The following is a 13,689-nucleotide window of genomic DNA, read 5'->3' on the forward strand; positions in this document are numbered from 1 at the left end:
ACAACTGAAGTGGTCCGATTGTTAAAAAAAAAAAAAAAAAAAAAGGATTGTGTGCAGCCATCTGTTTTGTAATTAACAATGGCTGGGTTAGCACGTTATTCAAAGTAATAAAACTATTGGACAGTTCCAAAGACTTGTGCACACACACATAAAGAGTAGAAACTAATGAACAGTTCATCAAGTCAAAATGAAACATCACAGAACTAAGAAATGAGACAATATTAGAAGAAAATCAAATGAAGGCTACATGATATTACTGCAGTAAGAAAAGCAGTGCTCTTGATCCATTATTAGGAGCAAGTACTACCCTTAATATTCCCATCTCTAAGCCTAAAACTAAAAGTAGAGAGGTTAACTAATACACATTATGTTCACTGTTATACATTAAACACGAGTGAGCAGGGTGAGAAGCCGCCTGGACTGCTAAACTAGATCAATCATTATCTTCAATCATTCGAAACTTAAATGGATCATTGGCGTTTATGATGCAAGCAGAGCTGCAATGCTCCTCCGAATGAACTTTTAGGATGAAAAGGCACACTACTTTTAATTACACAGGCAGGATGTTTTAAAGTCACTCAAGAGAAAAGACAATATTTAATAATTGGCCAGGGGGAATGTCAGAGAAATGAAGAAAACTCCAGTTTTAAAAACGAATCACACAAGAATGGTCCCCAGGAAATCCAGAGAGAGGTGAACCATTCGGAGACTTTGTGAACAAGTCTGTTGAGCAAAATGCTTTGAAATTCTGGAGCTTGTGAGCTACACTTACCCTCACCTTCACCTTCTATGCTCGAGCTAGATGATATTTTAGTGTATAGTTAGCTTTCTAAGGTTGGTAGCAGATGCTGCCTGGGTTTTCTGGGCTGTCCTTTTGCTGGTTGTTTCTAAGTGCAAATGATGACACCATGTACTCCATGAGCTGGTCACAAAGGACACAGCAATGGCAGAAGTAGAGACAACGAGCAGACTGGGTCTGAAAGTTTCAGCACCATGGAGAGAGACAGACCATGCTGAATGTTTCAGCAGAGAGAGGCAGAGACAGAATTAATTTGTATGTTTCAGCACTACGAAGAGTGACAGAGAACTGGACTTTAAACCCACTAGTACCTACTATTAGACTACTTGAAAAGCTTGAAGTCCTTTTTCAAGATCAAGTGTTTAAATGCTTCTTTGCACTTTTTTGCTCTTTGAATAAAAGTCTAAAGTCTAGAGCATTTCAAAAGTTCAACTGTTCCTGGTTTGGTCAGGAGGGAGGTTACTGGGGAAACGATCATGGTTATTACTTTCAGTGCTCAGCAGAATGAGCATCAGTAACAAAGTATTACAATATCAACACAGAATAAGTCCTGTATTCTTGATCTTCATGTTTGAATGTTACACACAAAATGCTCTAAAAAGCCAAGAAGTGCCCATACAAAAGGAAAAAGGTGGATGTGTGATGCTAAGCCTGTGACAAATACTGGTCTAGAGAATGAAGCAGCAGAAGAATAAAGCAACATCAGATAACAGCCAGGGGACGGTTATGTGGTGGCCGTGTGGATAAAACCACATTCATGAGCTGTTTATTAACACCTGACAATGTTACTACAAATCTTTGCTTAGATTTCACTTAAGGGTTAAAAAATAATTAACCTCCACGTCAAAAGCAACCAAAATAATACATACAGTGGTCGATTAAAGCATTTTGGCAGTACACGAACGTGTGGAAAGGGTATAAATAAGTCAACAAATACAAAAGGAGAAGCGTGTGCCTGAGAGCTCAGATTGCATCTTAAATAAACCAGTTTCTCCTTACATTTAATTGTGTTTTGACATCTTCAAAGTGAATTTCCACAAAGCCCTGCCAGCGTGAATGAAATACCTGCAGGGCGGATAAGCGAGGGCGGCTCCGTGTCACGAGAACAGATTACGAATGCACTGTCGAGATTAGTTTGATGCTTGAGACAGACGCTGTGACCGGTGACGCCTATCAGAATTCAACTGGCATTTTTACAGCACTTTCGTTGTCACGGAGAAGGATGCGTCCTGTGGGAGAAATCTGGGGCTTACAGGTGTGAATATGGAGATTTTACCTGTGAACTCAGATTGAAATTTACTATAGAGAAATCCACATTTCATGTACACATGAAAGTAAGGACATATCTCAGGTCAGATTATTTAAAAAAAAGACACTAAAAAGCCATCTGCAGTTTTGCACATCTGGGAGTTTTTATGTGTCCACATACTCTGCAATAAGTCAGGTTTGTTCGCAATGGGTGCTGACGTCCACCAAGGCCGTGTCCTGTCACCAAGCATGATTCTCACTGACAGAATGGCAAGCTGCTGCCAAGAAGGGGACAGCGTCCAGATTGATGACCTCAGCAATGCAAAAATCTCTTGGCAATCAAACAACATGAGCAGTACAGTGTCATGTTTCTGCCTTTGAAATTTCAAGTTTCTCACAGCGTACTGTTGGCCGCATTTGCTCTTTCTACTGTAACTATCCACCGCAAGCAGATTTCTTCTGCTTCTGAGAATATCACAAAACTGTGCTGAATCAGTTAAACTGCCATAATAAGAAATAAAATAAAATAATTAAAAAAAAATCATCATCCCATGCCATTTTTACATAAAGTGCTTACCTGTAAAAGGTGGTCTGAGGCAGGCCGTACATCCACGGTTGCAGCTCCAGACTCGGGTATTCAGTGAACGGTGGCACGATGAGCGAGAAGATCAAAGACAGACACACAAAAACAGCAGGCAGGACCACCTAGGAGGATGGTGACAAATTTGAAATCAAATTATCTCATTAAAGCATCCCTGTCGTGGCTCTGCTTGAGATATTTATCCTGCTACATCTGAAGGCAAAATGTTACAGAAATGCTACAAATGTGTGCGATCGGAATGAAGTCGTGGGTATTTTTCTAACTGCCAAACGATCTCAATTTGACTGTTTTTGCATCTATCACAAAATTCCCTGAATCGCAAGGAACAGAATCAGATTTGAGGCATTCCACTGACCGCTAGAGCTACAACAATTACTCGAGGACCTGAGTTAATCCAGAATTCAAATAGCTTCATAGTCAATAGTCATAGAGCACAATATAGATAATGTAAGTAGAAACAGGCTGCATTCGTTTCATGACTATTGTTACCACATAAATTACACAATAATAGTAAAACCATGGCGGGGCTTCCTCGAAAAGAAAACAACACACAAGAAAAGCAGTATTATATCATGCAGTGTGCACTGGAGATCTGTACAGGCGATTCTGTGTGTAAGCATGACGGCACAAGATTCAAACTCAGATCCATTTCATCATCCCCCTCCACGAGCCCCCTCACTGTTATTACGTGCAGCAAAATGCCTGATGCAATCATCGCAGTGACGCGTGCCACATTAATATGCTCCCCACAAACTTGTTTGGGCTCTTCGGCACGCTTTATGAGTTTGATTAAACACTTCCACTGCTGCCACCATCATCTGGCCTCTCAGATATAATTAGTTTCTCGCTATTCTCTTGTCTTTTGTGTTGTTATTTTTAAAGACTAGACGGCGCCGAGCCTCCCCCATCCCCCATCCTTCTCGCGCCTGCCCCTCCTCATTCAATCGCCTTTTTCTCTATCTTGTAATTCTCTTTTCATTTCATTGTTGGAGCTGCCAAAAAGGTCAGTGGGAAAAAAGCAAGATATCTTTAATGTTTAATCACTAGTAGGTTGGGGGGCAGCTTGGCGGCAGGAGGGGGAAGTATTCGTACACTTGATTAATTGCGGGGCACCCAATTTGCCAGGCCAATTCAAGATGCCACAATTGAAAATCCTGAATTTAACTGCATGGAGCTACTGTCGTGGAAATGTGCTTGAAAGCAAGATAAAGAGCAGCAATGGGACTGAAAAGCTTAATGGTGGAACTATTCTTTTCCTGTTGCGCTCTCTCTCACTGTGTTTTCTCTGCCTCTCTTTCTCTCTCTCTCTCAACAGTAATTGCAGGTGACAGCTGGTACTTCCTCCATTGAGAGAGATCTGCAAAAAAACAGGGGGAAGTCATTATGCTCACAAAGCCAAAGCGCCGCCATGAACAATGCATGAGTTTATCACATTCTCAAGTTTTACTGGGATTTAAAGAAGAGGACAGGATTATATGCAAACAGGGCATAAACACCAAAACACGATTAAGATGTGTTATATTTCCCAGCAAACTCAAATAGCTCATTAAATCGAGTTTGTTTCCTCAGCGAAATGTTTACGTCTGCCCAATTTCATTTGCTATTGAAATGTTAAAGTGGATAGCAGCATCACCTTGGATTTTTTTGACCGGTGCATTAATGTTTTCTTTTCACAGCATTCAGACAAAAGACAACAAATAGTGCGTCAACTTCATGTTATTTCCAGCAAGAAAACCCGATCCATGGAAATAAACACAAATATTTCAGACACGGGAGCAGGAATGAGTGTCATCTGCTGCTTCAAGGCAAGGCAGCCTTGAAGAGGCTGTGCTGTCATCAGGTTGAGCTCCAAACAACCAGAAGTCTTCAACTCATCTGCTATAACATGACCAATAACTGCTCTCCCTGATCCTGACATTGCCAACACTCGCCTGTGCCCAACTTTCATTCCCATAAATCACTCCTTTTGTGCTACATGCCATAATCTCTTTTATGTTCCCCTAACCGCTTGTATTCCAGGAGATTACCTCACCACACAATCATATCAGCTGACAATGGGAGCTGTTGACATGGTGGGGGACAAAAAAAAAATCCTTTAGCCAAATGAATAAAGAGCAGGAGGTAGGAGCTGCGCCCTTGCAGACGACGTGCACCCTTGTACGTACACACTCGCACACTTATCCCTCCATCCTGCCCTGCGTCCGCACTAAAGAGGGACGTCCAAGACTGACAGTGACTAATGGGGATTGGTACTGCAGCAAATTACAAGAAGAACCTGCACACCTCACAAAGGTGAAACATCGCTCTCTCTCTCCCACACACACACACACACACACACACACAACAGCAGGCCTGAGTGAATGAGCTGCACTTCAGTCACTTTCACTTATGATTATTTCTGCATCATGTCGGTGTGTGTCTGTGTGTGTGCAAACACAATTTAAGTCACAACCCACATTTTAGAACCACATTGAAAATTGCTTCCTACCAAAATTGATTTTGACTTGTTTAAAATTACGTCTGTTTATCGGTTTTGACTTTTGAAATTATGTTTATGAGGAACAAAATAATATAGACATCCACTTAATAGGCTAATAGCAGTCTGTCATCGCTGTAATTGTTATGCGATCACATTTAATACACGGCTAAACGAAAACACATGATTAGCGCTCAGTAAAGTGATGGGAAAACAAATCGCAGGTGTCACTTGGCCTTTCTGGTGCCAATCATAGCCATCAGGTGAAACTGATCGTACTCCGAGGTGAGCCAACACACCTCACTCGCTCCACACACAAATGTTTTAACAGTTTCCTGGCCAAGCTAGGCATAAATCCACCCAGTAAACTCATGATCAAAGACTTTTTTTTCCTAATGCAACATTGTGAAAAATGAACCTGTGCTGAAGTCAGATACTTTGTAGGCTAAAACTTTTGAGAACAACATGCTTTAAGATGATTAGGAAACAAAGAATCCACATTTTGATTTTGAAAGGAACTCACTATCAGAGATGCATATTTTTGTTTTCCCCTAATACAAGAAAGTGAACAATAAATCTCTGTTTAAGTTGGCAGGACGAGTGCTGGTAAACTGTTAGCTGTTAGCAGCAGTGTTTAGCTTACAAGCTACTAGCTTAGAGGTAAAAGTACTTTGAATGCCAGTATGTTCTTTTCAGAGATAAATATGATAACTGTATGACCAGTTTACTGACATCCACTGCTCTGCAAGATGTTTCAACTTCTTTTCATTCTGTGCTGATTTTCTCTCCACGCAACTTAAATTTCAGGACTATTGACCCCATCGAGATGGATGACTTTTCCCTCCAGATTTTAAACGAGCTTTCTCTATCACATGTGTCATTAACTGATTTTGAAAGCCAACATGTAATCCTACCTTGATCCTCCCATGCAACCCTCCTAGTATAACCCTTCCATCCATCAATATGACAGACTGTGGCCATTACCTGGGCAATGAGTCCCTTGCGGCTCCTTCGGGCGTAGTGGAAGCGCTTGATAAAGAGCGCCAGGAACTGCCTCCTGATCAGCTTCCATCCAGTGATGACTGTGGATCCCTTCCCATTGACAGTGGCGTTCCTCTTTGAGTCTGCAGTGGACATTAACACACCCTGTTATTTATCATCTATGCATATGTAAAAGGACCTGCTGAGCATGCTTTCCAGCACAGCTAATGGGCTGATCAAATATGACTTAAGCGTTAAGCCTGCCAGCTGTATTAGCTCATTCCTCACAGTAGCAGCTACTTCTTTTTCAATACATCAAGAATTTTGAAATTTTTTTTTTGGGTGCAACTCTGAAGGGAAAAGGTCTGGTTGACACCTTGATTTTATGCCTCGCTACGATAAGATAAATCAAATAATGAATATTTTCTGATTGAAAGCTATTTGTTATGATGGGAAAAAAAAACAGTGAATGAAAGCAAATTTCTTTCAGGAGGGCAGAAAGGTGAAGAGAAAACTTCGATAGGGTTCTGCGGATTGGAAGAGAGTTCTGTTTGAAAATGACTCATTCTAAAAGACCGAGCACTTGTTTATACCCTCTTTTCAAAAAGGCCACTGAGGTGAAACAGACAAATTGAAGCCAAACTACATGAAGGTAATGAGAACGAGAGAATAAAAGGTGCATGGAAAAAAACACTTGCTGGCGTAATAAAACAGTACAGTACTTACCTTCAACTTTACTTGTGAACTTTTCTTTCAATTCTTCATTTGAAACAGAGAAAAGAAACCAGGCTCAGGTGTATATTAAAGTTAATTTAACTGAAAATCTGTTCAAAATAACACCACCATGAATGACTTATAAAAAACAGCTTTGAGTAAACTCTCAAATCTTAAATTGAGTCGTAATTCAGTAAGAACAAATCAATGTATGATAAATTTGAAGAGGGACTCGCCATTTATTCCAGAGACGTGCTCTGTTTTACTGTGGGCGCTGGCGATGCTGTTCCTCTTGGATGTGCGGGAGCTTCTCTTGCAGTCTCTCACCAGCAGCTCCGTTGCTGCTGTGGGAATACAAATAAGATATGTTGTTTTGGCCTGACCCAATTTAGGGTTATAAATAACAATAAGAATAGCTACCTGCCCTGCATGACGCCATATTATTCCCTGCAAAAGCACAAAAACCCAGGTGCTTAAGGAATGCAAGGAAATGTACGATTATACTGAAAGGGGAAGTTGTTTGCCGATAAATACGGACACAAATGTTGCAATTGTGGGAGTGCAAGATTTGTGGACACAAGTCGAAGGAAGTGGCCTCTGTGTATGTAGGGTCAGTTATATCAGCTATAACATGAAGCATGATACTACCCAGCATTCAACCTGATACAACATGATGCAGAAACATCATCACTAAATGTGGAAGGCCACACTGAAGAGCTCTGTGTTGCTGCCAGATTCTCCAGACAAACACCAGCTGCACAGGTAAAGTGGAGATTCAGGAGGTTAAATATTTTACAAGATAAAAGGAGGAAGAAATGGCTCAATTCATAAATCAGTGTGATTTAATGCACCGAAACTAATGTTGAAAATACATGTAATCATTAATCAATTCACATAATGTTACATAAACTGATATTTCTGTATCAATTTGCTTCTATTTTTAATTACACAGGTATTAACTCCATTATCTATTTACTTACCCATTACATTTTCCACTTTGTTTATGACTGTATTGATTTTTTTGTATTGATGTATTACATATTCATGTCTGTATTGATTTCTTTTTGCATTCCATTTATTTCTCAAACCATATTTACCTACTTTGCTCCCTCTCATTTCTTCATGCCTGCTTTATTTTTCTTTCTTTGTTTTCTACTTTGACTGTTTCAGCATGTTTCATACACATCATCTCCTTACTTGGTATTTCTGCATCCACTCCGGTATCTTCTGCCACTTTAAGGAAAATCTGTAAAAAAATTAACATAGTAAGTGTGAATAAAGTTTCTTATAAGAGCTGTAGTTTGTGTCCTGTCACCTTATAAAGGACCTGTATAAGCAAGATGAATGCAAATGCGTGTTAACTGTTTAACACGGATTTGATGCCAGTTACCCCCGGTGTCGGATCACGGTTGTGCATCCACAGAGATCCTAACCTTTACTTGAGCACCTCTCCAAGAGAAGTGCCCTCCTTGACTTCAATTATCAATTCAGGCCATATGTGTCAAAAAGAAATAAATCTCCACATTTGTGCAAAAATGTTCAAGTGACCTGCGTTGATTTCATTCTGTTGTGGGTTTTTGAGCAGCGTTTCAACATCTGCCCTCTTAAAAGTGTCTGCACGCTTCAGGGCAAGCCTAAAAAATACATAGTTTGTACAGAGTATGATTTTATGTGGTGAACTATATAAAAAAAAAAAAAAAACAAACATAAAAAAAGGACTATTGGCTTTGTAAAAAAAATCAACAACAACACTCAAAAAGCAGCTCAAAGGTTATTTGGTAACAGTAACTTCAGTGGGTGTTATTATATGACTAACTCCTACGTAACGTCTATCATCCCTTGATTATTAGTTCCGTATATATATATATAAATCACACCATATTTCGACAGCAGTGTGGTTGGACTTCAAAAGAAAAACATGGATGAATGAAATAACCTTGTTGTGTTGAAATTTTGGGAAATTCAAAAGGAATTATTTACATGGCCTGCAGGCCACGAGTGTCTGAATCATGTCTGAGTTACACGAGGGGCATTAACCAACAGTCGCTTAACTTCATGATCCGAGACTCGTCTGGATGCCGAACAAACTGTGAGTCATTTATTTGGGAAGATAAGAACATGTGCCATACGTGTAATGATAACAGTGACAACACTTCTACTATGACCTCACTTGGTGGTTGATCCAGTTTAACAACAAAGTTAAAATATTGATTAAAAGTCCTTCATCTGCAAGTAAAGTAGTACTTTTACACCAATGACGTTTTCAAGCATACATCCTGATGCTGACTAAATGTAGTCACATTTTGAGGTACTTCACACAAAAGTCATTTCTATAAGTGTGGATGCTCTAGCTTCAAAATGTTGCTGTTCTGTGAAATCACATCATTATAAGCCATTTTTTTAGCTTTGTGACAATGGTATGTTTGGCTTTTTCATCATGTTTTAAATTGTCCATTTAGCTCAAGGAGTGGGAGAAGTTTCTTACGTATTCCTTCAGTTTTAAGGGCAAATTGGAATTAAGGAAATTTGGAAATACATATAAATCTCATCATAAACTTCTCTGGTCTGTTGCGAAAAAGCAAATAAAGGGAATGTATGACATATACACAACACAAGCAGTTGACTATTGTGTTGTGTAAAATCTGGTAAAGATTACAGTGCAGTTGCTACAAGGTTGTAAAAGTATTTGAAAAGACTCTTTTCCATCTCAAGTTGCTGTTTATCTAAAATACATTGTTTACTCTACAGTCTAGTGTAGTTTTTAACATGAGCTTTGCACAATTGCCAAGAAATGGATGAAGCCCATAGATCCTATTGGGTGACATTTATTTGAAAGTGAAACAACTTTGAAGGAAAAACAGCAGAACACACACAAGGGGCCGCATGTATTTCAAATCAGCATGCTGCGAAAAACAATACTTGGCACCAAGACCGAGTCTAAGGGAAGAAATCTAATGTAGTAAATGTGAAGTTGCTTGTTATAGTGCTGCTGTTTTTGTAGTTTTGCATTACCTGAGTTGTGGGAAGGATTTGAAAACTGTCTACCAAAATTCTGACTTTTTACTTACAGACTCTGAGAAGCATAAAAAGACCAAAAGTAAGTAAGTGTGGTGTTGAGTGTTTCTGCAGCAATATCAGATATTCTGTGTCAAATAAAATGAACACTTTATGTTTATTTAAAAATGTCAGTATTTCATGCAGTGCTTCAAGTGCCAGTACAATCCTTATTCACAGATCTGTGAGTGGTTCACAAACAGCATTGACAGTATTTTTAATAGATCACCGGCATCTTTTTGTGCCAGATCGCTCGCAGCAGACAATAAAAACAGATGCCGAAATGATCGGGGCAGATCGCGATCAGGTTGATGAGCTCTGCGCTCCGTCTCAACAGCCCAATCGCTCAAGATGGGTGCTGAAAGGAAGTGGGCATTGCTCTCGGGCACTTCACCTTATGTGTGTCCACGGCAGAATATGGAGAAGCCAGAAAAGTGCAGCTTGTGACAAGGGCCAGCAAGCAAAAAGTCACAGTAAGCCAAAGAGTAAAACGTAAAGGTGCCAGCACAGAGTTTGATGTACTGGGACAAGATCCTTACAGGCTGTCTGCATTTTTGAACAAGATTGAAAACCACAAACCTCTGACTTGACATTGAATGACCCCAAAAGAAACAGAAGACAAGTTAAATAATAAACTCAGGGGCAATTGATCTGTACGTGTACTTTATGTTCCTGTGTGTATTTTCTCTAGAGTATATCTGTGTATTCCATACTGCATCTCTGGCTAGGTTTTCAATCCCACGCTTACTGTACCTCTTCCAGCGTTGTGTCAGAGATGCCGTAGCTTGTCAGGCCAAGTTCAGCCATGGCCAGGTCGAGCTCTTGGAAGAGCAGAGCAAAGGTCCCATCTCTCGCTCCGCTATACGGCAGTATGTAGGTGATCTCCTGACCGATGCTCTCCAGGAAGACCGCCTCAGGGACGTGGCGCCGCACAAGCTTACCCACAGCCGTTAAATCTGCCGGATGGACATCCGCAAGAGTACTCATGAAACAAACTCCAAAGGATGGTAAAACTGCACAAACATAAACTAGAGAAGTGTGAAATGATGATCTCTATCCCTCTGTCACTGTCTCCTGAGTGATATAACTTGCAAACAATTAAAGAGCAAGCATTCTTTTAAAGTTTCCAAATCCAGTGTTGATATAATACCACCAGCGAACTTTAGTTAAATATCTTTTGTAGTGAAACACTCAAAAACCCACCGTGTAATGAATTGAGATCTCAACATACCTGATGATGTGACCTTTAAACATACTGAAACAGATCAGTGGACATAATTCTCCTGCCTCATCCATTCTGAAGCCCGGTTTTAGTGAGAATCAATCAGGACAGTGTTGCAGAACGCACCGCATCCATTATTGATCCCGAACCTCTCATACATAATTACTGCAGCTTAACAACCACCGGCTCGGTGCTTTATGAAGAAGTAAAGGGATCTTCTTCACACATCAGACTAAATTATTTGTGAAAATGTGTGTGTGTTTCCGTCTGTGTGGTAATAAAGAGAAATGTGCTGTCACTTGTGGAAATGTGATTACTTTTATGGCATCTTATATTTACCCATCATGTGTATAATCATTCTGAAGACCGACTGACTCTCCATGCATAACAAACTCGAACCTACTGGAGATTCTTCATCTGATCACGCCTTGCACAGGTACTTCTGTTAACATGATCAAGGCCAAGGACGATCTTAACAAATCAAATCAGCATCGCATGTTGTAGTGCTGCAATATGAGTTCAATCTGAGCTACCTCTCTTTATTCTGTACACTTGCATCAGAGAGTTGTCTGAAATGTGGACTTAAACATGCATTAATCCATGCTGCCCAGGACTGACTTGCTTTGACAATAGTGTCTGGCAGAGATACCGGGGATGAAACCTGCCGCATGGTAAATGGATTCCCACTGTTTAAGTTTAAGTTTCTTGAATTACAGTTGAAAAATACTATCAAGGAAATGCTTTTGCCACTTGGGGGCAGTTTAAACAAGTCGTGAACACAAAAATGACATATCATCTGTTAAGTGTTAACAGGAAGCAACATAAGTCCTGTTTCTGTCCACCTCATGAATGTAATATTCACTCTCTTTTAGCTCTGGTTTGGTCTCTACCAACTGCAAATGGTCTCTGCACTTTAGCTGCTGAATGCTTCCCATGCTCCACACCAGCTAGCTCGACTGTACCTGTCTGCCATTTTGTACTGAGTTTTATGAGCTGTCTAAAATCTCTGAAAACAGCTGCCTGCCGCAGATGAAAATGAAGCTGTGAGAGCTCTGAGAGTGAACATCTGCACTGGACGACTCAACCATGAGATGAGAATCACTGGGAAACTGAAGCCAAGGAGAGCTGTGCATTCAGGCTGCAATTCTCTGTAGGTTCATCAGTGGACTGATAAAGAGTGTTGAACTATCAGTTACTTTGGCATCGAGGAAAACATAAGAAAAATAGAACCTTTTAATCAATCTCCAAGATCATCGTCCATTTACAGGGAATTTACCAAAATACACTATACAACATAGTTTTGTGTTCAAATCCATCACGTTCTATATTGCCTGTTCTGCACTCACAAAGCTCTATTAGTTCTTTCTCCATCACCAAAAATTCAGCTTTCCCATTTGTATCTCACATTTGAGTGGGACATTAGTGCACTTTACCATTAGCCAGAATGATTCATCAGCATTTAAAGGTAGCAGCTACCTCACCGCTCCTGTCGTGTTTGTTGGTTCAGTAGTGGAAGGGTGGGGAAAAAAAATCATCTATGAGCTAATAGGAATATCATTTTTCAGAAGGTGTCCTGTTTTTGATTTCCTGTATCTGAAGAAAGCTTTCACGGTGCGAACCTTGGAGAGTGTTATGTTAACTTAGAGATTTTACTGGAGGTTTCATGTACAGTAGAGTTGAATAAATAATGACAGATTGTTCAGTTTTGGATGAAATATTTACAAAATTATATGAAAAAGTTGTTTGTCAAACAACATTCTGCGGCAACAATAAAACATTTTCACACAACATAGGGCTGGCAGAACAGAGATAAAGTTTCTACCTGAGGGATCGGAGTTGCTCCAGCTTGTGCTGCCAATGCCGTCATCTATGCTGCTGCTCCTCGAAGGACAGCCTTTCTCCTGTTAACCAGAATTGGATTAGAAGGGCCTTATCATGCCTCACCACTTAGAACAACTCCTGTCTTAAGTTAATGGAATAATGGATGCCATCCAAAAGTTTCTATTTAATTGCTTTAAATAAAACAGACTGCATGAGGCGGATGACAGGTAATGCATTCAACCTGTGGTGTACCATCAAGTCTTTTTAAGTTGAAGAAAAGACACAACTGAAGATGATATTTTCAAGATCCTCAGCCTCACTGCATTTCAAACGAACTTGATGACATGTTTTAAATGGGGCTTAATCACAGGGAATAAGATCGGGATGATGAAACTTCATCCAGCTCTATTTCAGAGTTATATTAGCTGTGTAATTGCAAAATCTTCCACCGTATTGCAAAGTTGTCATCTTGGAGAAGGGGTTTCTTTTCTACCTCGCCCACAAAGGTGTTTGCATGCTTATTTATTTATTTCAAACAAATGACACCACTCACCTCAAAGAGCTTGCAGACTAATGGTAATTGCTCTAGCCCTGCTGGCATCAGTGCATCTTGTTCATTTGCTCCTATTGATTAAAACTAAGTGTGTGAGGCACTGTTGGCGAGCAGGAGCGAGAATCACCCCTCTCCCCTGTGACAATTAGTATCATCCAGCACGTAGGCGTTTGCCAATTCTCATGCTGGGAGAGACTAAACACAGATCATTATAAGGGGA

General features: G+C 40.1%; 1 protein-coding gene across 8 annotated transcripts in view; it reads right to left on the minus strand.

Annotated features, from left to right (window-relative positions):
• Positions 1–13,689, minus strand: part of LOC119027099 (phospholipid-transporting ATPase ABCA1-like) — a 169,539-nt gene that overhangs the window by 64,734 nt on the left and 91,116 nt on the right. For 5 of the 8 annotated variants that reach the window (XM_037111973.1, XM_037111974.1, XM_037111971.1 and 2 more), the window contains 8 exons: positions 12,918–12,996; positions 10,627–10,829; positions 8,017–8,065; positions 7,240–7,266; positions 7,056–7,160; positions 6,832–6,864; positions 6,109–6,248; positions 2,625–2,752 (listed from right to left, as the gene is read on the minus strand). In XM_037111973.1, coding sequence (XP_036967868.1) covers positions 2,625–2,752; positions 6,109–6,248; positions 6,832–6,864; positions 7,056–7,160; positions 7,240–7,266; positions 8,017–8,065; positions 10,627–10,829; positions 12,918–12,996 — 764 coding nt within the window. Of the gene's footprint in view, positions 1–2,624; positions 2,753–6,108; positions 6,249–6,831; positions 6,865–7,055; positions 7,164–7,239; positions 7,267–8,016; positions 8,066–10,626; positions 10,830–12,917; positions 12,997–13,689 lie in introns of all 8 variants that reach the window. The other 3 variants (XM_037111976.1, XM_037111977.1, XM_037111978.1) reach the window with 2 other exon arrangements.

Source organism: Acanthopagrus latus, chromosome 10, assembly GCF_904848185.1.
Source record: "Acanthopagrus latus isolate v.2019 chromosome 10, fAcaLat1.1, whole genome shotgun sequence".
Taxonomy (NCBI): domain Eukaryota; kingdom Metazoa; phylum Chordata; class Actinopteri; order Spariformes; family Sparidae; genus Acanthopagrus; species Acanthopagrus latus.